General features: G+C 43.6%; 3 protein-coding genes across 4 annotated transcripts in view; 2 read left to right on the top strand and 1 right to left on the bottom strand.

Moving 5' to 3' along the window:
• The window catches only part of hpse2 (heparanase 2), a 47243-nt gene extending 39751 nt beyond the window's left edge, over positions 1-7492 (top strand). For both annotated transcript variants that reach the window (XM_084020994.1, XM_084020993.1), the window contains exons 10-12: positions 1717-1862; positions 4008-4154; positions 6337-7492. In XM_084020994.1, the coding sequence (XP_083877120.1) occupies positions 1717-1862; positions 4008-4154; positions 6337-6505 (462 nt within the window). In that variant the 3' untranslated portion in view covers positions 6506-7492. The remainder of the gene's footprint in view (positions 1-1716; positions 1863-4007; positions 4155-6336) is intronic.
• A 3046-nt stretch (positions 7493-10538) lies between these two features.
• On the top strand, positions 10539-18205 carry hps1 (HPS1 biogenesis of lysosomal organelles complex 3 subunit 1). Its single transcript, XM_084020992.1, has 18 exons — positions 10539-10828; positions 12461-12651; positions 12766-12900; positions 13248-13390; positions 13474-13582; positions 14333-14493; positions 14598-14700; positions 14796-14880; positions 14977-15035; positions 15125-15292; positions 15482-15661; positions 16089-16165; positions 16261-16398; positions 16514-16579; positions 16713-16857; positions 17107-17220; positions 17331-17413; positions 17507-18205. The coding sequence occupies exons 2-18, from the start codon at positions 12535-12537 to the stop codon at positions 17667-17669; spliced, it is 2046 nt and encodes a 681-aa protein (XP_083877118.1). The 5' UTR covers positions 10539-10828; positions 12461-12534; the 3' UTR covers positions 17670-18205.
• On the bottom strand, positions 18201-20407 carry st3gal7 (ST3 beta-galactoside alpha-2,3-sialyltransferase 7). The gene is made up of 7 exons (XM_084020995.1): positions 20254-20407; positions 20062-20179; positions 19643-19980; positions 19365-19551; positions 19105-19245; positions 18719-18868; positions 18201-18619 (listed from the first exon to the last, which is right to left on the bottom strand). Exons 1-7 carry the CDS (start codon positions 20400-20402, stop codon positions 18533-18535), a joined length of 1170 nt encoding a protein of 389 aa, XP_083877121.1. The 5' UTR covers positions 20403-20407; the 3' UTR covers positions 18201-18532.
• Positions 20408-21095: the final 688 nt, after the last annotated feature.

Below are 21095 nucleotides of genomic sequence, written 5' to 3'. Positions count from 1 at the left end.
AGTTAAATTAAAAACACCGAAATGTTCCCACTCGATGCAGCGTAATGGTATGACCTCATACTTTGATCTCTGAATTGGTGCGGATTAACAGCGTCTTAACCAGGAGTCTGCCTCTCATTTGTCCTGTTTAGCTCAACACTAAAGGTTAATTGTTATTCTCCTTGTTATCCTCCTCTGATTCCCTGAACGGTGCAGCTGGGGTTTGATTGGTCTCTGGTGTATGGTTTTACTTTTCCCCAGCCCATGACGTGTTATTGGTTTACTTGGAGCTTTCTTTGTTTCTTGGTACGGTATTTTCATTGAATCTCAAAGAGTTTGGGGGGGGGTAAAGAAGATAGAGTGAAAAAATAATTGTCAAAAAGGCAATTAGGCAGGAACACAGGCAGACAGTCAGGCCAGCTTGAGGATCTATGAAATAAAATCAGTTTTATGTCCCACCGATTCCGGCTATGGTTGGGGTTTTAAAGGCACGGTCACACATCGCCCTGCTATATCCGGGCGATATTCATGCTGAAAGCTCACTATAGTTGAACTCTGCATGAATGAAAAGATGTTTGCATTGATTGGAAGTTAACGGGCGGTGAATATTAATTTTGTGCATATATATATATATATATACACAGAGAGAGAGAGAGAGAGAGAGAGAGAGAGAGAGAGAGAGAGAGAGAGACACACACACAGTATATATTGATGGCTTCTTTTACTTGAGTTTTGACATTTGAACACAACGTAACAGGAGAGCATCAATCTGTCCATCTTGGACAGATAAAACTCCAGACTTTTTTCTTTTTCTTTCTGTGTTTTATACGCTATATAATAATCATAGATCACAGTTCTGGCCATACATTCACCCATCCATCCGTCTGCCTGTGGCCAACACTATACAGTTCCATACTGTGCTCTGCTTCTTCGATGCCTTGGCAGCAAATTAAGTTAAAGCCTGCATGGAAAAAGAAGCCCTTAAATGTTGCCATATGGAGGATTGCATGGGAACTTCCTGAGGAACACATGTTGTTCTGGGTCTCTTGAAGAGGTGTTGAGTCTGTGTAGTCTATAGAGTGAGAAACGGTGCGGTGGACCCTTCGTCAACAATATCGTGAAACAGCAATTCATGATGGAGCATAATATTTTGTAAAAGTGTCACATTTAAGACCTGTCACTTTGAAGCGCCCGGCGGTTTCCTGATGCAACGTGACATGTTACACGGGGCAATCAGCGCCGACTCTGCCGAGTGTCAAAGTGTTGACATATTTGGACCTTGACATTTTTGTCAAGTCTTTATATATATATATATATATATATTATTATTTTTTTACACCCCTGTCACAGACTAGCTGCTTTGTTGACACATTCTTACTTCTCCCAGTTTGCGAAATTGAATCTACAATCACCAGCAGGACGTTTCATGGCTGAAGAATATTTCCTTTCATGGGAATCCAGGATCCAACATTGCTGTGTCTCTTCCAATAAAATTGTGAGAATCAGCCTTGCATTTAACTACAGGGAAGTCGGCGAATCTCTCAAAGGTTTTCCTGCCGTCAGTGAGTCCAGGTCTTTAAAACTTCTTTTTCACACCTGCCTGCTTTTGCACAGTATATTAAAACAACTACCAGGTGAATCGTGTCCTGAATATTATGGTTATTAAAATGAACCCCATACTGTCATGAAAGTAATGCAAAATGTGTGTCCGTGTCCGTGTGTGTGTTGCCCTTACAGGATTACTGGTTCTCTCTGGTCTTCAAGCGTCTGGTGGGTCCGAGGGTTCTGGCTGTGCGGGTTGCTGGACTGCAGAGGAAGCCGCAACCAGGACGAGTCATACGAGACAAGCTACGTATCTACGCCCACTGCACCAGCTACTACAAGTACGTGCCACAGCTGACCAACCTTGGATTAAGTTTGTAATGTACTTAAACACAGCAAGAGTGTATACTACTATGATATACTGTCTTTTTTAACTTTTTTTTCATTCGCAGCTGGCGGATGCAAAAAGGCGCACATCCTCTCAGTATTTCAGGGATGTGTATCGGGACTTGAAAGTGCTTTAGATTCAGATGGAGAACAGACTGCTGCGAATTTAACGTTCACCACTCCCTGTGTTCTGCAAACACCTGAGGCCTCAGTGTGTGATGGCGAAGAACAAAATCCCCCCAGCCGGCCCATTCTGCTTCCCATAAATAAGCAGACCGCAGACACCCGCTCTTTGACAACTCGGAGCCTATAAAACCTAACGGGTATCACTTATCAGGTGTGTGGGTTCTGTCTCCCTGCCGTCAAAGAGCCGCTGAAAGGTGTGCGAGCCATTTATCCCATCTCGGATTGGCTGGAGGGGGGTATTCGGGGGGGGAGGGGGAGGGACAATAAGGCAGTCTGTGCCGGCAGGAGAAAAAAGAGTGCCACCCTGACCTGTTCAAGGTTATCATTTAACCCAGGCCAGTGGCTGTCAGCACCAGGCTCGATATTCGACCTTATTCTAGATGGGGCTCGTTTACGGAGGAGCATCTCTCCGAAAAAATAGTGGAGCGCCGCACAGATGGATGGCCGATAACCGTGCAGGAGTTGCATAACCAACACATGAGGCCTGATGACAGGCATGCAAATATTTGAAGTCATTTTGCAACGATCGGCTCAGCCAGCTGGCATGTATGGTGAATTTTGGAGTAAAGAGATGCCCGTTGCACGTGGTGCTGTCGGCTCTGTTCAGCGCACCAGTCAGCCACGGACCACGACCAGACAGCCAAAGCACTGAAGCGCTGATTCCAAAGGATTCAGTCTGCCATTATTTCTGCCCCTATGCGGTTTTACACAGTCAGCCCTTAAGTGGACCAGCCAGTGTAGCCTTAGTGGTTTAACTGCGCTGTAAATGTGATCAGGCAGTCAGCGGTTTAAGAATGTCTTTGCCGATTAGACGTTTGACTTTCACTGCCCTTTTCCCCCTTTTAGCGGTCTGCGTGGCCTTCTTTTTTTTTTTTTTCACTTCCCTGCAACGCGGCGACATCAAACAACATCAACACATGTTTATGTTCCTAGTTTGGATCACTAAGAACCTGATCATTTGAAAGGCCTGAGAGGTCATTATCTCTCCCTCCATCTACCATCTGATCTCTCAATCCGTGCCTTGGTCCAACGTTTCTCAGAAACAAGACTGCAAGAGTTTAACCCGGAGCCAGACACTGCTGCGTTTCCCCACCAACGGCCCATCTCTTTATTTCTCTGCCTAAATATAGTGTTGATGAAATAGATGGCTCGACCAAAAGATAAACATCCAACCCTCAAAATAAGATTGCTTTAAAGATGTGAGATTTTGTGAGGTGGTGACTGGGAGGGATGTCTACCAGCCCTGACCCTGAACACCAAGGTCCACATGTGGTATTCACTACAGCTGTGTTGTCTTTGTCCTCTTATTAGATTTTATCATGTTTCGCTCTGCCTCGCGTAGTTATTTACCTCTGGCCGGTATCCCTATCACGTTGTGTCCCCAGTGCTTTGCTCTCAGGAGAGCAACCCCAACACTGTTGTCTGAGTAACCCAAGGAGTGTTGCCCGTCGCATTCACACCCTCCGTCTGACCCTTCGGCTACGCAGCGACAGCCTTTAATATTGGACACTGTACAAGAGGAGCCGATTTTCTTGCATCAGATAGCCTTTAAAGGGAAGATCACGGCTTTGAGAATGATATGTGGTTTATTAGTTCCTGCTAAATATAGATGATAACTTGCTGCTTAGTGGAAAAGAGCATGCTTGATCTTATTTTATTATTTTTCCCTTTTGATCCGGATTAGATCAAGGAGTTGCGGTCTGATCCTCTTGCTATACGTGATAAGAATTTCAAAGGCTTTCTTTTCTTTGTTGTCATCTTTCATTATAGAGGATTTTATTCAACATGGCAACCTAATATATAATGAATCCCTATTAGCAGATGTGGGAAGGAGCTTTCATCCTTCCGGATTTGTCTTTTCTTATCGTGAAGGAATACTAATGCGACGCTCGTCTTTTTCTTTCTGGCACCAGTCATAATTACGTGAGAGGTTCCATAACGATCTACATCATCAACCTGCATCGGTCGCGGAAGAAAATCAAGTTGGCCGGGACGTTACGGAACAATACCGTCCATCAGTACCTGCTGCAGCCCTACGGCACTGACGGACTCCGAGCCAAGTTAGTGTCTCTCTCTGTCGCTGACACACACACACACACACACACACACACACACACACACACACACACACACACACACACCCCTGCTTTGAATAATTGTTTTCTCTCCAAACAACAATGTGGTTCCAGAGTATCAGTTAAAAAACATTTATTATGCAACCGTGTGGAAGACGAGAACAAAGATAACCAGGATTTCATAAACGACTTTATCGCTCTCCAAATATAGACATTTTTTGCAACACGGAAACTAAAAACGTTGCAGTGAATACATTTTATGAAAACAGTGTATTTGATGAAGTCCCTGAATGAAGATATGATGATGAAGATATTCCCTTACAAGCAATAACCTTGTCCTGTCTATCTGGAGTCTTCAGACAACATAAAGAATAATGCAACACAAAGAGAATACCGGTACACTCTTTTCCTTTTTAACGAAGGACCTAAATTACTATTAATTCCAACCGAAAAACTTGACATGTTAGTTTTATGTTGTATTTTATTTTGAAATAGACAAAGGTGTATTGAAATTACGCACATAAGACGTATGACACAGACGTTATAATTTGGTTTGTAGTTTGTTTTTTTTGTTAGTAGGAGTTGAATGGTTGTTTATCGTCTGCAGGCGATGTTTTACGGATGACATTTTTATTTCCTTTCATATTTATGCTATTCAAACACATTCTTCCATTTGAATAGCATAGTCTTTACGACGATATATTACTCTTCATGTATCAAGGTAATACGAGTCATATTACCTTCAAACGTCCCTTATAATAAAAGGTCTATGCTTCCAGTCTCTTCTGCTCCCCTTTAAGCCCCTGGAGTATCAATCTGACTCAGATTTTAGCCCCAAATCCTGGAATAACAATCTAATGACTCAGGACTCTCTCTCTCTCTCTCTCTCTCTCTCTCTCTCTCTCTCTCTCTCTCTCTCTCTCTCTCTCTCTCTCTCTCTCTCTCTGTGTGTTATACGACACCGACATACGCCTTAATGGCGGCTCAGGCCTGATCCTCCAATAACAGCGTAATGATGAAGGATGTTTTAGGTGTTAGAACAGGATTACAAGGCAATTAATAGGAGAGAAAGCTAACGATGGGCCTTTTTCAGGCCTTAAGTGCTTTCCTTTACCACAGGCAGCGCAGGGAGACTTTTATGAAGAATTTAGCAACACCAGATGTCTATAAATTTGTGTGAGAAGTGGGACTTTTTAACGCTGGCCAAGTCTTCAGGTCCACCACGTATGTTCATAAAGCTTTGAGCAACTCGGTTTGATTCATAACCTCTTTAATGAGCACAACTTTTATTTGATTGTGATTTTATTGAATTTGAGGTTCACATAAAAATAGCCACACCATTGGCCTCAATCATTTTATCATTGTGAACTTTACAATATAATGAAATATGGTTTACTAATAATAGCAGCACTTTACAGTGGAATTGGTGTGTGTTAAAGCTGGTAATGCAGTAAATGAAATCATTTCTCTCCAGAACATGATTTATAACACATAGCAATCATGTAAGAATAAAATTACATTTTAATTAAAAAAGGGGGGGAAGTCCTACTAAAGCTGGCCGTTGTGAAGGACCTTTTATGATATATTACTGCTTGTTTTCTCATTCTGCGGTCTGCTTATTTACGGTTCAATTTATTTGTTATTGTACAAATGTTTTGTGATAATTACCACTATATATATCCATAGTCCATTTGTAAAAGAGGGCACCTTAACAACTATTACGTGTTATAGCTGCTTTTTTTAATTATCTTTCATATTCTAAAAGTTTTGTGTCTCACGCAATGATGATTTCAAAGAACATGGAAATGTAATTATATCTAAAAGAATGTATATATTTTAAACAATTTGTCTATGAAAACTATATTTAAAATATTTTGTTGTACTGAAATATTTTAACTGGTACTGCAAAGGGTAGGTGCAGTGATTATTGCAGAAGTGTTTAAAATGGATTATTTCAGTGCAGTTGACTGTTTCACTGCAGATTCCTCTCCTTAAGTCCAGTTGGACAACTGTGCAGTTGTGACATTTTGCAACAACAGCACCCCCAAGTGTACAACTGAGAGAATGAAATGCCTGAAGGTGCATCGTGGTGTCTCAGAATCGGGCGTAGCGAGCCGTCACACTTATCTTACACCGTCTGTGTTCCCTGCTCTCCTCTTTTTTGCAGATATGTCCAGCTGAACGGGGAGAAGCTGGTCATGGTGGACAATGAGACATTCCCCGAGTTGAAGCCTAAGACACTGAGAGCTGGACGGACGATAGCCATGCCTCCCATGACCATAGGCTTCTATGTCGTCAAAAACATTAACGCATACGCCTGCCGAAGATATCACTGACCCACAAACCCTCTGCCGGTTTGACTCGAAGCTTAAAAAAACTGTATGGCTCTTAATTATTATTTTTTTTACATCTTTTTGGGAAAACGCAGAGAGGTCAAAATACCACTTTGCTAGGATGTTTGTGTTTTGCTCAAGAACACTTGAGCTTGAATACAGTGCAATCCTCCGGTTTAACACTCCTCTCCAGCCATTATATCAATGGTAACTTTTAAATTACAGATCGACCTGGCCCTTCCCTTGTCGTCTTCTCTCCTCGCAACAAAGACTCACCAACGCCATAGAAAAAGGGCTGCACTGAACACTTTTCAGCTCTCCTACCAGCAACACCTCATACGCCTCATAAGACCTGTATATGGACAGTGATTGTTTCCTGGCTTCGCATGAAGTTATTCAACATCATAAAAGTCCACATTCTCTGACTCTATTAAGCTATATTTTTTTTCTTCCCGGATTGTAAAAACCCAGAGTTTGTTATCTCTGCGGCTTTTCTAATCTTTCACTGGCCAACAGAAAACTGAACAGGCAACGTTTCTAAAGCATACACAAGTCAGCTTCAGTTTGACTTGATCCTTTCCACAAAGAGAAAATCCCATGGGTGTGTGTGTGTGTGCGTGTGTGTGTGCGTGTGTGTGTGTTTTATTGATAAAGCTACTGATGTGTCTGTCCAGTCTGTTTTGCCCCTAAAAGTATATGCTTCTTCCGTTGCCATATCCAGCGGCTTAAAGGGAAAGTCTGTTTCTTCTAAAGGCTGTTTTTTTTTGTACGATGTGTATGTCTTTGCTTCTCCGCTGCAGGTTTCAATCAGTTTAACCGCGAGTACGAAAGCCAAGATGCACAATGAACAATGTGAACCCAACTGTAACGTCTGTCCTCACGCAGCCAGCATCCACACAAATCCGGGTTTTTTTTTTGCTTCTGATTTAAGAAAATAATAAGAATAATTCTGATATTCCACTTTCAGGTGTATTTTAACTTATCTCACGATCTTCAGTGTGATCTCACGTTTTATAAGCCTCTTTTGCTGCTAGGATTTTTTTGTACTAAATATACATTTATATATTTTACATAATTTTGTACAGATTTACTGTCATATATATATATTATTAGATGATGTATTGTACATAAAAAAGTGATGAAAGTAAGTGATTTAAGCTTGATATGTTTACTTGCATAACGTACATCTAATTTATGCTTTGCTTTGTCTTTATATTTCCATTATAAAATACAGGCATGTTGGCATGCCCTATCTAAAATAGAAAAATCATTTTTATTAAATAATGGTATAACTGTGATGTACACGTCGTGCACACAGACAGGGTTTTTTTTCAAGTTGTATTTCATAATAAATGTAACCATCTTATTTAAAGATTGACTTGTTATTCTCAAGATAAAAGCTCAGAGTGAGTAAAGACTTCATGTTCTCTGTATTGACACGAATAAGAACAATGAATACATTTCTACACTCTTACACGGTGGAAGATAAGCAAGAGCAGGCTCAGTGCCCGGACATGTTGAGGATAAACAATATTTGTTCATAGTTCATGTAGAGATGTTCATATTTCTTTTGGAGAGCATTATTTTAATATGTAAAGTGTGCCTATATATTATTTTTTCTTAAAAAAAAGTTTACATTGATAATAAACACCTACAAATACCTAAGAAGTTGTCTTTTTTTACGCATGTATATATATAATAAAATGACAAATTGCTCATTCCACAAGCTACACTAAAGCATGGAATGCATTCCTAGTCAGATTTTGCTTTTTTTTAACTGATCAAATGAATTAAAACTTTGCTTGTGAACTCAGTAGTTGCACACAAGAGACGATACTTGTGTTTCAGCAGCTGCCAATCATGCAAATTAACATTGAGCAATGCCATTCTCGGGCCGTAACAGGATGTAGCAGAAGCACATGGTCCCGATGAGAAGAAAGGGGAAACAAAGAAGTAAGAGGATGTGATAATTACTCACACAGGAGCGCAAATAAAAGCACATATGCCCTCCTACAGAAAGAACCTGTCAATAAAACCTGACAGATTCTAGCAGAGTCCTTAAACACTCTTACACATACGCACAAACTGTTACACTCTTTTGGCCCCAGATGTGGAAGCAGCTGGAGCAAGTCTTTGTAGTGCTGTCTTGTCACTGCATGAGACAGCTGCTGATGGGAAACATGAAGCCGGGATGGGGCTAAAACCTCCAGACCTCAGCTTTGGCCCAGACAGACTGAAGCCGGGCCAGAACTGGCTCAGTGTCTGCTGATTGCATAGACATGCTGGCATCTGCTCGGTAGGAACATGTAGACGGGAAGATGAAGGATCTTGTGTGACCTTTGACTAAAAAAAAATAAAATGTTTGATCCGTTTTCTCCCCCACCAGCATGATATCTGAATTGATTTCTGTAGAAAGTGAAACCAGGCTTGAACTACACTGAGGTTTCATGTCAGCGAGTCATTAACGCTGGCGGCCCCTTCAAGAGCTGCCATCCAAAGCATTAATTATGCTTTTTTTATAAGCTCCATTCGTGTGAAATGGGCTTTTTTTTTTTTTTTTTTGCTTTTATGTGAGAAATGAATCTCAGGAACTATCTCGCGTGTGGTTCATTTCAAACAGGCCGTGTAGGAATCAAACCAGAGCTGTCAACACCTGGTCCATTCAGGCCGACAAATCTGATTCATCACCACCAAGGCCGTCCATGTGATGTGTGCACATTTAGCAGAATGTGTCAGACGTGCAGGGCTGCACTTTCTCAAGAAAATTGCTTGAAATGGGTTGTTAGTGTTCAAATGTTTGATACGACACATTTTCTAAATGACTTCTAGTTTGAAACGATTGCTTTTACTAAAATCAAACGTATGTTTGTTGAGTATACTTGACCTGCGAGTAATAACCGACCACGCGGCATCGATCAATGAGCGATTTTCAGACCAGGATCTTATCGAGAGGCTTTTGTTTGGCAAACGTTGGCTCCTATAAACCTGTACGTTGAGATAACAACCTCTGAGCGTCACTTCCCCCTGGTGAAAGCTAATTGTGTTGTGATTCGGGCGGACTGTGCCGTGTCTTTCCACTTCTGCGTGACAGTGCCTCCTTAGTGGAGGTAACCGTTACCCAGGCCTGCCTAACACTGTTTACACTCTGTGATCCATTTTGAGACATGCAAGGCCCCCTTCCCCCCCGTTAGCATACACTGAGGATTTCTCCATGTTTACTCTGTATATACAGGAGTCAGCTTAAATAAGACTTCCATGAATGCTGGATCCGCAGAAAACCGATGGACTAGATTAGACTTTGGCCCGCAACGTTGGAGCTCTCTTGGCATTTTGGACCATTTTGACCCAAGCAAGGTTAATAAAACCTAAATATTTATGTTACTATGGGGTTCTTTGCTCCGCTCAGGAGCCAAGCATACATTCTGCGCTGAATATTGTGATACAACACAGATTTGTTATAGCCATCAAAACATTGTCCGAGAAACATCCTGGTGTTTTGGTGAATGTGTATCTGTGTGTAAGCAGCATACATGTAATGTGAACCAGGAAAGACCTATTGGAACAAATGTGGGAGGCTACTCGATATTGAGTTCAGAGTAAAAAAACATTTTTAAACAAATTAATAGTAGTTTTAATGTTTTGCTTTGCTGTGTTTAGTTCAAATATTACTATGGAATTACTTAAAATACTACATTTGTGAGTTGAGTGACTTTTTTTTAATGTTTTCAGGTCCATGCATGTTGCAGGAAAGCAATAAATTAATAACTTGAATGTTTATATATATTTTGTATATATACGTGTCAAAGAGAAAACTCAATCTGAAAATGTGTTTTGTATTCCTACATATTTCCCTAAAGGATTACTTTATTATGTGTACTTTTCTTAGAGATACATGACCAACTCTAATCTCAACCATTAAACTGCATTCCACAAATACCAAACTGTCCCTGCCCCGCCAGCCCCTCGGTCACGTGCCCCACATTCAACACGAGCACGTGACTGTTTTCCCTGCCTCGCGGAACACCGGGGCTCCTCGAGGAGAGCAGCCCGTCGACAAGAACATCCTCCTTTCTTTTTTTTTTTTTTTTACTACCAGCTCTGATCCACGAACAAGACATCCTCCTCTCAATAGCTTTGACGTATCTATCTGTTCTCAGATCAGCGCGAACTTCCTGCAGCTAGTGTCACGTGACTGGGCGGCGCGCGCGCCGTTGGAGGAAACAGGACGGCGTTGAGTCGTACGCGCGAGCCGAGCCGAGGAGGGGAGTTGGACGCCGGAGACACCGGACTGAGATGCGGGCTCGGAAATCTCCAGAGAAACCCAGAGTGAGTCCTGACATGAAGTATAACTGTGTGTGTGTTTGTGCTGCGCGTGCACCGTGAGCACGCGCCAGCGGAGTTCTAGTTTTGGTAAGGGGAAGTTACTCGAGGCTTCAGGTAAAACACGGGATGTAGTTTAAGGATCGGAACAGATCAGCTGGATGGACCCTGTGAGCTCTACACAGGCTCATATAGCAAGAATACTACTTACGTAAAAGTATTAATACCTCACTGTAGATAAAGTAGCAGCCCTATGAAAAGTATAAACAGGGAAATGTTATTAAAATAATAAAAGTAATGCAGAAAAATGTATCCCCATTTGTTGTTATACATTATATCCTTAAATTATTCTTGTTAATAGATGAATGTAAAAGCAGGATTTTGAATGTTGGATTTAACTGATTCCTATACAGCAGGGCTGCAACTCATGCTTGGCTTCATTACTTAATCTGCTCGTTTCGTTTGGTTTGTAAAAAAGAGTTCTCATCACAAGTTCTCATGCCACATTAACACCAAATGAAGTTCTCAGCGCTGCAGGCCGAGTTCTCAGCTTTGATGTTGGTTGGCAACATTAAGGAAGTGTCGCAATAGCCTTTTTTGTCTGCCTTGCTATGGTGAAGAGAGCAGAGCAGGGAGATTTCACAATGGCATTCTTCTTATGATCGTTAACATCTTTGCAAATTGGCCTTGAAGTCCAGACATTTTAGTTGTTTGTAGATTTTTAATAAGCGTCGTCACCCATTTATCACCAAATTAAGGCTGATGTCTCCAACGCTGATCCAGTTCCACACAGCAAACCTTTCCTTGAGAATGACAATATACTGTATGTGTTATTAATATATATCTCATTAGTCAGCATCAGTGAATGTGATAACAGTGGAGTCTTATTTGAAATCCCCTCTGACCTTACTTTTGTTAACCTTAACACCTCATCATCACATTTTGGGTTGTCTATACCTTAATGGGGAGCAGAGCGTTCAGCCGCTCTAACCCCCGGCACTGGAACTCATTACCACCTGACCTCAGAAATGTCACTTCACGCCCACTATTCAAACCCACACTCAAAACCCATCTGTTTAAAACGGCCTTTTCCCTATGATTGAAATCGCACCGTCTAATTTAAACCGTCCTATCTGAACTATTTAAACTTATTGTTTGTTTTGTATTTTATTGGTTGTTTTTTATTCACTGTACAGTTTCCTTGAGGGCTCTGAAAGGTTCCTATAAATAAAATGTATTATTATTATGATTATTATTATTGTTTAATTTATTACTATTATTATATTAATTATAATGCTTAATTCTGCTTAACGGGGGCCCGATGTTCACATTCGTGAACACTTACAAAACGACATCATGTCTAAAGAGGATGCTTAGTTAGTTTTTATAATTATCAGGTCCCAATAAGCCCAAATAGCAAAGATAAATTAAAAATAACCAAAAGAGAGCTCAGGTCTTAGTCTCTCAACAGAGGTTGTCATTAATAAAATATAATAGTTTATTTTAGCTCAAAGAGCGACGGACTGTGGGAAATAGTTCCCCCTTGCGATCAGTTGCTCCATGTATTCATAACTAGGCTGTGTGAAAAATAATGTTCCAGACCGTTTTATATGTCGTTTGTTTCCTTCTGCTTAATAGCATAAAGCATGCGGCGTGGTTGGAGGACGTAGGACGCCACAGCGTAGCGGGACAGGAGTGCATCTCTGGTCCAGATGAAGTGCTTGCTGATCGCCAGTGAAAGCGCCGAGGTCCTCTTCTACTGGACCGACGCAGAATTTCAGCAGAATGTCCAGGATCAGTACGGGGCGTCTCAAGAGGACGGCCATGGGGTAAAGGAGGAAGTGAACAAAGCTTCCTTTAAACTGGCTTCTGTTACGATCACTCTTCACCTTTTTCTTTTTTTTTTAATGTATTCTCTCCTTTTCTTTGTTGTGATGGTTCAGCTTCCTGCCTTTGAGGACAGCATCAGCACTCTGTTTGCTCCCGTCATCATCTCCAGCATCACCATGCTGGACCGGCTGGGTGACAGCTACACCTCCTTCACCACAGAAAACAACCACATCTACGTCCTACACCAGGTGACTTCCACACCGATACCCGTTTTCACCCCCTGCACACATCCCACAGGCTAGTTTATCCATTCATATCCATTAAAGAAAAGCACATTCCTGCATTCTTGAGCTTTGCCAACAGTAGGAGCGCTGTGACCTAAATGAAGACTTACAGCAAAGCGTCATGTGAGGCTCGTTAAGGAATCAAACCGGCCTTTGTTCTCATGCAGCGCGTGACACACACTTTTGTTTCTGGTCCATTCCGTGTGAGGTCCAAAGAGGTCTTCCCTCCCTGGAGTGAACAGTTTAAAACAACCATCTTTGACTTAGTTTTCCATGCCGTTCCTCATGAGGCCGCTTCGTGTCCTCCTCAGTTCGACGAGTGTCTCTACATCGCTGTGAATGGAGACGGCGAGGAGGGGGAGGGCGACCTGAGGAGGAAGGTCTATGTGATGAAGAAGATTATCGAGGTGATGTTCGGCATGGTCACCCTCAGCAGTCACCTCCTCAGGAGAGAGTAAGACCTTCTGTGTGTTCCTCGTTGACACGGGTTTCCAACGCGGCGCCTGGTTCATGTGTGACCTGTGTGTTTGTCACCAGACTGCGGCCTCAGGACACGGAGCAGCGAGCGCGGCTGTGGAAGCTTCTCCAGAGCCTGCTGGAGACCTACAGTCACCTCCGAGAGAACGACCAGAGCTTCTTAGTGGAGGTGCAGTGCATTGCTACTTCGTACGAGGCCTTAAAGTCAATTATCACTTGTTTTTTTGTAGCGTTTCTTATTCCTATGTTATATGAGGACAAGACAATAACAAAAGACACAGCTTTATAGTGGAGTTCAGATAATACGTTTGTCCCCACAGGAGTCCTGTATGCAATAAAGCAAAGCCAGAGACGTTATTGAGCTGTCAGTGTTATGAAAATGCTCACACATTATTATTATTATTATTATTTAGGGGTATACTCTGTCATATTTCTAGTGTCAGTGTCTTTTTCATGCTCAACAATATATATTTGGCTCTTTGTTTCCATCAATCTCACAGATTTTTAATTTCTTTTTGAGACACATTATTTATAAGTGAAGCTCATTCAGATTCTGGATGTAAAAACTTTAACCACTAGATGGCAGAAACAGATAGAAAATCCTTAAATTGGGTGTTTATATTATATATATAATCTCATTCATATATCTTATATCATATATCTGCTCCCTTTTGTTTCCTTGTTAATGTGTGTTGAACTATTTCTATGAAACATACAACATTAGTTTTTAGTGGTTAGGTGTGAATGACAAGCCGATGGTTCAAGCCGTGTCTGTATCGCTGTCTACTCTACAATCTTCAGCTTGACATTTAAATTATCATCCTAAAATGTAAACAGTAATTTTTATTTAAAAAAAAAAAAGAAGAAAAAGAGAGCCCTTTTCTGCTCATTCTAATGTGCGTTCTCCTCCCTCTCTCAGGCGGTGGAGAGGCTGATCCACCCCACGCTGTGCGAGCAGTGCATCGAGTTCCTGGAGCGCCGTTTAGTTCAGCAGCTCAACAGCAGTGTGGAGAGAGCAGGAGAGGAGGTGCTGCACGCCTTCATCCTGGTTCACACCAAGCTGCTCGCCTTCTACTCCAGGTACCGACACGTCCTTAAACCCCTATTTCATAGTCAGTGAAGAGGCTTCATTTGAATCCATTGAATAATTCTTTGTGAGGGATCTTCTTTGCTGCTCCTTCCAGCCACAATGCGAGCACGCTCTGCACCTCCGACCTCCTGGCCCTCATCATCATGGCACAGAATATGTATCCTAGCAACATGGACGTGGATGATCCCAATCCTGAGGTAGAAAATGTCGACAGCCACTCACACACGATGTCACCTTGTTTCTGATTGCTTATTGTCGGTCCCTGTGCATTTTGTGTGTTTTTCCTGTAAAGGACATCGAGAGTACGTCCGGTTCTGGTCCAGAAAGCTTTTACACGCCGGAGCCCTCCCCTACAGACCTGGACTCCAGCAGCTCGGGTGGGTTGTGTGGAAGAGTCTGTGTATTCAAATTGGGAGCAGTGGTTCTCTTATTACAGTGTAATAACAACGGTGTGTTTTCGTGATGTGTGTCAGGAGGCAGACCAGTGAGAGGAAGCACACCTGTGTTTGAGTTTGTGGACCCAGACGTCCAGGTGAGGGTCCATCTCAGTGTGAACCTAATCCTGATTCATTGTGAACCGACTGCTTTCAATGAGACTGGACACGACCATAATGTCTTCAGATGGCAGAGGACAGCTTGCAGACTCTGGAAGTTCCTCCACCCGACCCTTCGACCCCTCGCAGAGTCTTCTTGGAAGTCTCCCTCAAAGACGGGCTGTATCCCATGATGCCTCACTCCATGTACTGTCTGCCGCTGTGGCCCGGCATCTCACTTGTGCTTCTAACTAAGGTTTGTGGACACCGACACACATCCACGTGCACAGCAATCTCCTCCCTCTCAGTCGTCGCGTCGCAGTCTCTCTCACACACACACACACACACACACACTTGTTTAACTACACTGCAGTGTTCACACTATAAACAACACATCTTTGCTCCCTTGGAGAACCACTTACACATCTATTCTCGTCTCTGCCAGATTCCCACCAGTGCAGTGGCCATGTCGGTGTATACGTTTTTGGAGGCCTTCGCCAAACTGGAGAAGCGTTTAAATGAAGGCCAAGAGGGATCTGCTGCCACGAGAGGCCAGCCCACTATACACGAAATCCGCAGCAAGCTGGATAAATTCATCAAAGCCCTGGGGCCGAGTGAGATACAGGTATGTGTTTTCATGTGTAGCTATATTTTCTTAACAAATACTCAACAATAATAAGAATAATTTACTCTAAAATATTGTATTTTTATATCATAGTCTAGAGTCAATCTTCCTTTTATGCTCCTTTTTTATTACAGTTTCATTTATACAAAGCGTGAAACACTTTATAGTTCCTGTATGCTGTGAAAAACTATTTTTTAACAGAGAACTGTTCATCTTTATTTAGAATTAGAATACAAAACAATCTTTTTTCCAACGTGTGTTTGGTTACCACCCTCTAAACTTGAATAAACCAACTGAATATTCAGTATAAGCACCTAATATAACAAGTTACCTTAGCTAAATTAATGTTTTAAAATGCTTTCATCATAAGAGAATATTTTCAATGTTTATATATATGCAAATGAAATGTGCTTGTGTTCCCTCACAGTCTGCACAGTTGCACTATGTCTGGACAGAGTTCAAGAACTTGGCCTTTGCCAGAGGAGGACCTGGCTTCTCCAAAGAGTAAGTCCGCTGCAGCCCTCTGCTGGCCAAAATGTGTAATAGCAACGCGGTGGGGGCGCTCCTTCTGAATGATTACGTTCATGTTTTTGAATTAGACTCATCCCGTTGTGTAAGGATATGAAGACCCAGCTGTGTGGCATATACAGACAGTGCTTCCTCATTGATTCTGGACCGGCCGACGTTCCTCGCCGTCTCTCCCCCGGTCTGCAGGAACGAGCCCAGACCATGGTGCAGTGTGTATCAGTCCACTTAGAATGTTGTGCCTAGTTTTTACTACAACGATATCCACCCTTGTTCATGTCTTATTCTCTTTCTGTTCTACTCTTCTTCTCTCACACTGTCTCCCAGAGAGAAACTGATGGACTGGAAGGATTTCCTTCTGGTGAAAAGCAAGAGGAATATCACCATGGTGTCATATCCTGTCAAAATAATCCTGCTTCTTGTGTGAATTTGTAACATTTCTGGATGTGCGTGCTTATTTGAACAACTCTGAAACGTAAGTCCCTGTTGTCCCGGGTGTGTTGGATCTTGACCCAGCTGATCTCACTTACCTGGAGGATTTCCCCGGCCTCATCCATTTTATCTGCGTGGACCGATCCAGCGGCCAAATGATTGCGCCGTCGCTCAACATCACGGAGCGCAGCACGTCTGAGCTGGGGAAGGGACCGGTGGCTCAGTTCATCAAAAGCAAGGTCAAGCACCCCAGACGTTCACGTCTTAAAAGCAATTAATGTACTCTGCTTAGCAAACTGGCTCTATATGTATGAGAGAGAGAGAGAACATAGAGACTGGAAATGGGGAAACAGTTGCCAGGCAACCTGTGGAGACTCCAGGAAGTTACTGCTAATGGCGAGAAATATTCCTGCATGTAACAAAGCGAATAAGCATATTTCTCCAACATTTGCCCTAAATTAATTTCTCTTTACTAATCCGGCATGAAGGTGTGGAGCCTGGTCAGCACCACTCGGCGCTATCTCCAGAAGGGCTACTCCACGGTCACGTTGCGTGACGGAGACTTCTACTTCTGCTACTTCCTCTGGTTTGAAAATGAAACGGTTAGTTGCTGGCATGTCATGACAATAACGAAAAAATCAATGAAGCACCCCGCAATACTGTAAAAAAAACAAACAAACAGCATCTAAGAATTTGTATATCTGATCATCAGGGCTTCAAGTTAGAGGCAGGGGACCTACCAGTCCTCCCCGATGACTCCGCCCCCATCGGGATGCTTGCCTGGGACTACTACAGGTAAAACCACGCCGCGCGCCACCAACAAACAGATCCATCTATGCATCCGAAATGAGAGTTGGTGCCAACTGTAGAACGTGATGTGTCGTGCAGGAAGCTGCTGCGGTACTACAGCAAGAATCACCAGGGCGAGGTGGTGAAGTGTTACGAGCTGCTGACGGTTCACCTGGGGGTCATCCCCTCCGAGATCATCCTCCAGCACTGCAGGCAGCTGGCAAGCAAACTGTGGGAGCCGTCACGCAACCCACTGTTGTAGACACGCCCAATGCTGTAGACACGCCCATTTTGTAGACACGCCAACTTTTGAAGCCATGCCCGTTTTGTAGACATGCCCACTGTTGAAGACACGCCCACTGCTGTAGGCACGCCCACCCTTATAGACACACCCATTTTTGTAGACACGCCCACTGTTGAAGACACGCCCACTTCTGTAGATATGTTTTTATTCGATGATTAGGTCACCTAACGTTGTTCATTGGAAGCTCTTGCGTTTATGATAATCAAACACCACTGTGCACTTGTGAACTTGTATGAAGTACATTGAGAATATCTTAACTTTGATCATATATTTTTGAATGCTGACCTGTTTGCTATTTATTATTAATACTGTAAGTTTTGTTTTCACGTTTTAAAATTTGCAGCTGATAATTTTTTTATAAATGCACATGCTGCCCATTGCTCTCTCCTACTGCTCGCCTCATAACTTGTATGAATGAAACATGCACCGGTACGTCTCCCTTTTAATATGGATTATTTCTTTGGAGACAATAAATATCAGTAGTCTCACGTTCATTTGTTTATTGAGTTATTGTAAACAGAATAGACATAGCGCTGCATTTTACAAAACCCAGTCAATCGCTGAACGCGTTCCCATGTGTGATGGCACAATTATTCATCCATGACAATCACCACACTCGTAACCGCCGGTGACGAGATACGCTAAGTTTAGTCTCGCCAATCACGAGCTCGTCTTGGCGTTTAGTTTGCTCCCTCGTCAGTCAACCCTCTAGACTGTGAGCAACTTAAAGGTCAGTCGTGCAGGATTCTTCCAGCAGGGTGTACTTATGGAGGAGGAGTGCATGTGGAGTTCAGTACATTATCAACGTCCGCCCTGCTGGCTCACAGAGCTCCTGTGAGGTCGGTCACGGCTCCAGAAGCCACCAGGTCCCTCAGGAAGAGCTTCTCAGCGCTGACGTCATGCACCACCTGGATGATGATGATAATAAAAATAAGCCACAACTAAATCCAAACACGAGGCTCGTGAGCCTTAAAAATTCATCCCGTTGTGTCGCAATCTAAACGTACCTGAGCCTTCATCGCGGCCATGCGTATGGCCTCGTAGTAGTGAAGCCTGGCCTCCGGGTGCTGCATGTCGTACCCAAACCCTGCCAGGCTCACCTGGTCACACAGCTGCAGAGCCATCACCACGGCGCTGGCACCCAGGGTTGGGATCATCTACACGAGGAGAGGAGACGCAGTACGATTGGTCATGTCCTCTTGAGCTGAAGGTTGTGTTTGCTCATCTTTCACTCCCTTAATTCCCCGGGTTATCGTCAATACATGAGCCTGGCTCATATCCATACATTATTCAGGTTAGTACACACAGTTGTGCCAATGTTTGTGTTCCTTTCTGCATGCGGTGTTGTGTGGAAGCTCACAACGAAGCATGAGAAAAGCATGTTGGAACTCACGCTTCCTTGTCTCAGAGCATATTTCTGTAGGACTTGTCCCGTCTTGTGAATAATCTCCGGGTGGAGGATCCTGAAGCTCTCTGGGCTCAGTGGAATATCATCCACCACCTCCCTCCAGAACCAGATTTTGGACCAGAAGCTCTATTTAAAAAACAACAACACAGGAGATGTCGAACCAGTTAGTGTGATCATGTGATATTGGTGTTACTGTGACACTAGCGGCTTATGTATGACAGCGTTCCTGTGATGTAGAGACCCACCAGAGGCTGTTTGGTGATGATGGACGTGAGCCAGTCCAGGTCCAAGCTCTTAAACACCACCAGGGCCACCATGGTGGTCTTCTTGTACTCGTTTGCAGAGTGAGGCGCTCCCTCTGGGTAAACCATCCGGATGGTGGTGCGGGAGCCGGCGTCCTTCTCGAAGCCAGACACTGGAGCGTTATTCAGCCTGGGAGCAGAGATGAAACGGATTGTGTTTTCTTAATGAAGGGCGTTTTCTCCACCATAGTCTGTCACACTAGAATGTCTTTACATTCTACCTGATAATGATGTCATACTGATCTATGTGGGCTCCAAGATGGCTCCCATGCAGAACGCCTCCATTGCCCACCACCACACATCGCCTGCAGCTCCCCGTATTCCTCAATGACGGAGGCAGGCCCGGCTGAGGCAGAGATGCAAGAGCCAGGGCCAGATGCTCTTCGCTGCCCTGGAGCCCCAGAGGAGGGGACCGATCCCAGGGCACGGGCCCGTCCTGCTGCACAAACACGGGGATGTCCAGGAGGCCTGCAGAGCACGACAAGGGCTTGAGGTGGTTCAGACACCAGCCAGGCTGACAGGGACCTGACAGCAGGGAGGCTGACTGGTTTAGTAACACCTGACGAGAGGGGCAAACGGAGAGATTTAGTCTGGGAAGAAATTATAAAAAAAAACATGTTGCTAAGATGTTTATCTGTACCAGATTCTGGTCGTGTTCACTGAGAGCTGCCACTCTATCAGAGGGGAGATATGCAGGAATCAGAATAGCCGAGTAGCATCCGATCAGCAGCACCAGGCTGAGGGCGAGGTTCTCACTCCTGAGAGAGAGAGAGCGTCATAGCATTGAATAACAGTAATCATAAAAATAAATACAGTGCCTGCAGAGATGTACCTGCGGAGGAAAAACTCCCTGGTGTCGGTCTTTGTGATCCCTCGCTGTCTGCAGAAGGCAGGCGTGGGTGTTTCAGTGTCCGCCGCCTCAGGCAGCAGTGGAGAGCCATCGTCTGGATCCTCGACACTCAAGTGATTCAGCATCACCATGGCACCTGTACGTCCACCTGACACACACGCACACACACACACACACACACACACACACACACACACACACACACACACACACACACACACACATATTATAAAACTCACAGAAGTGATTAGAATCTCAATCCTGTCTTGAGCTAACATTGCTTCTCCCTGTTGTAAAGACAAACTTTCGTCATAAAAACAACCTATTTCACCACAAAAGAAAACTGTATTTTTTTATAAGAGGAACATCAATTGAGTAATATGAAGAATGTAACTCACAGCCGGCCCGGTAGAGACGGAAGCTGTTGGTTAACTGTCAGCCAGCCTGTGCTCCATGCTTGGAGGGGAAAGCGGTGTTCTGTGCAGCTAAAATGGCTGCTGCTTCCTACTCCACTGAACTCTGCCTCCCTCAATAACACCGGTTAAACATTAACACGTCACACTGAGGCAGGAATGCATGTAAATATGCACGTGCGGGACCAATTGTCCCATCCAATAAAAAGGCAAATCTGTACGTAAATGTCAGGGAGAGAAAGGGGGAGGTGTCCAGAAGATGAGTTCAGTGTAAAAGCAAAGAAACATGGATGTCACTGGTGTGTGTGTGTGTGTGTGTGTGTGTGTGTGTGTGTGTGTGTGTGTGTGTGTGTGTGTGTGTGTGTGTGTGTGTGTGTGTGTGTGTGTGTGTGTGCGCGCGCGCATGACAGA

Source organism: Eutrigla gurnardus, assembly GCF_963514095.1.
Source record: "Eutrigla gurnardus genome assembly, chromosome: 11".
Lineage (NCBI taxonomy): Eukaryota > Metazoa > Chordata > Actinopteri > Perciformes > Triglidae > Eutrigla > Eutrigla gurnardus.
The sequence above is the reverse complement of the archived record's forward strand: the minus strand, read 5'-3'. Positions and strand labels throughout refer to the sequence as shown.

What these genes read in the sequence shown, in the direction of transcription:
- hps1 (XM_084020992.1), top strand. Translation starts at nt 12,535, where the DNA reads ATGAAGTGCTTGCTGATCGCCAGTGAAAGCGCCGAGGTCCTCTTCTAC. An exon ending in CTCAGTTCATCAAAAGCAAG is followed by an intron (nt 16,858 to 17,106) that starts GTCAAGCACCCC and finishes TCCGGCATGAAG; the next exon opens with GTGTGGAGCCTGGTCAGCAC. An exon ending in CTTGCCTGGGACTACTACAG is followed by an intron (nt 17,414 to 17,506) that starts GTAAAACCACGC and finishes TGTGTCGTGCAG; the next exon opens with GAAGCTGCTGCGGTACTACA.
- st3gal7 (XM_084020995.1), bottom strand. Translation starts at nt 20,402, where the DNA reads ATGGTGATGCTGAATCACTTGAGTGTCGAGGATCCAGACGATGGCTCT. An exon ending in CAGTATGACATCATTATCAG is followed by an intron (nt 19,552 to 19,642) that starts GTAGAATGTAAA and finishes CTCTGCTCCCAG; the next exon opens with GCTGAATAACGCTCCAGTGT. An exon ending in TGGCCGCGATGAAGGCTCAG is followed by an intron (nt 18,620 to 18,718) that starts GTACGTTTAGAT and finishes ATCATCATCCAG; the next exon opens with GTGGTGCATGACGTCAGCGC.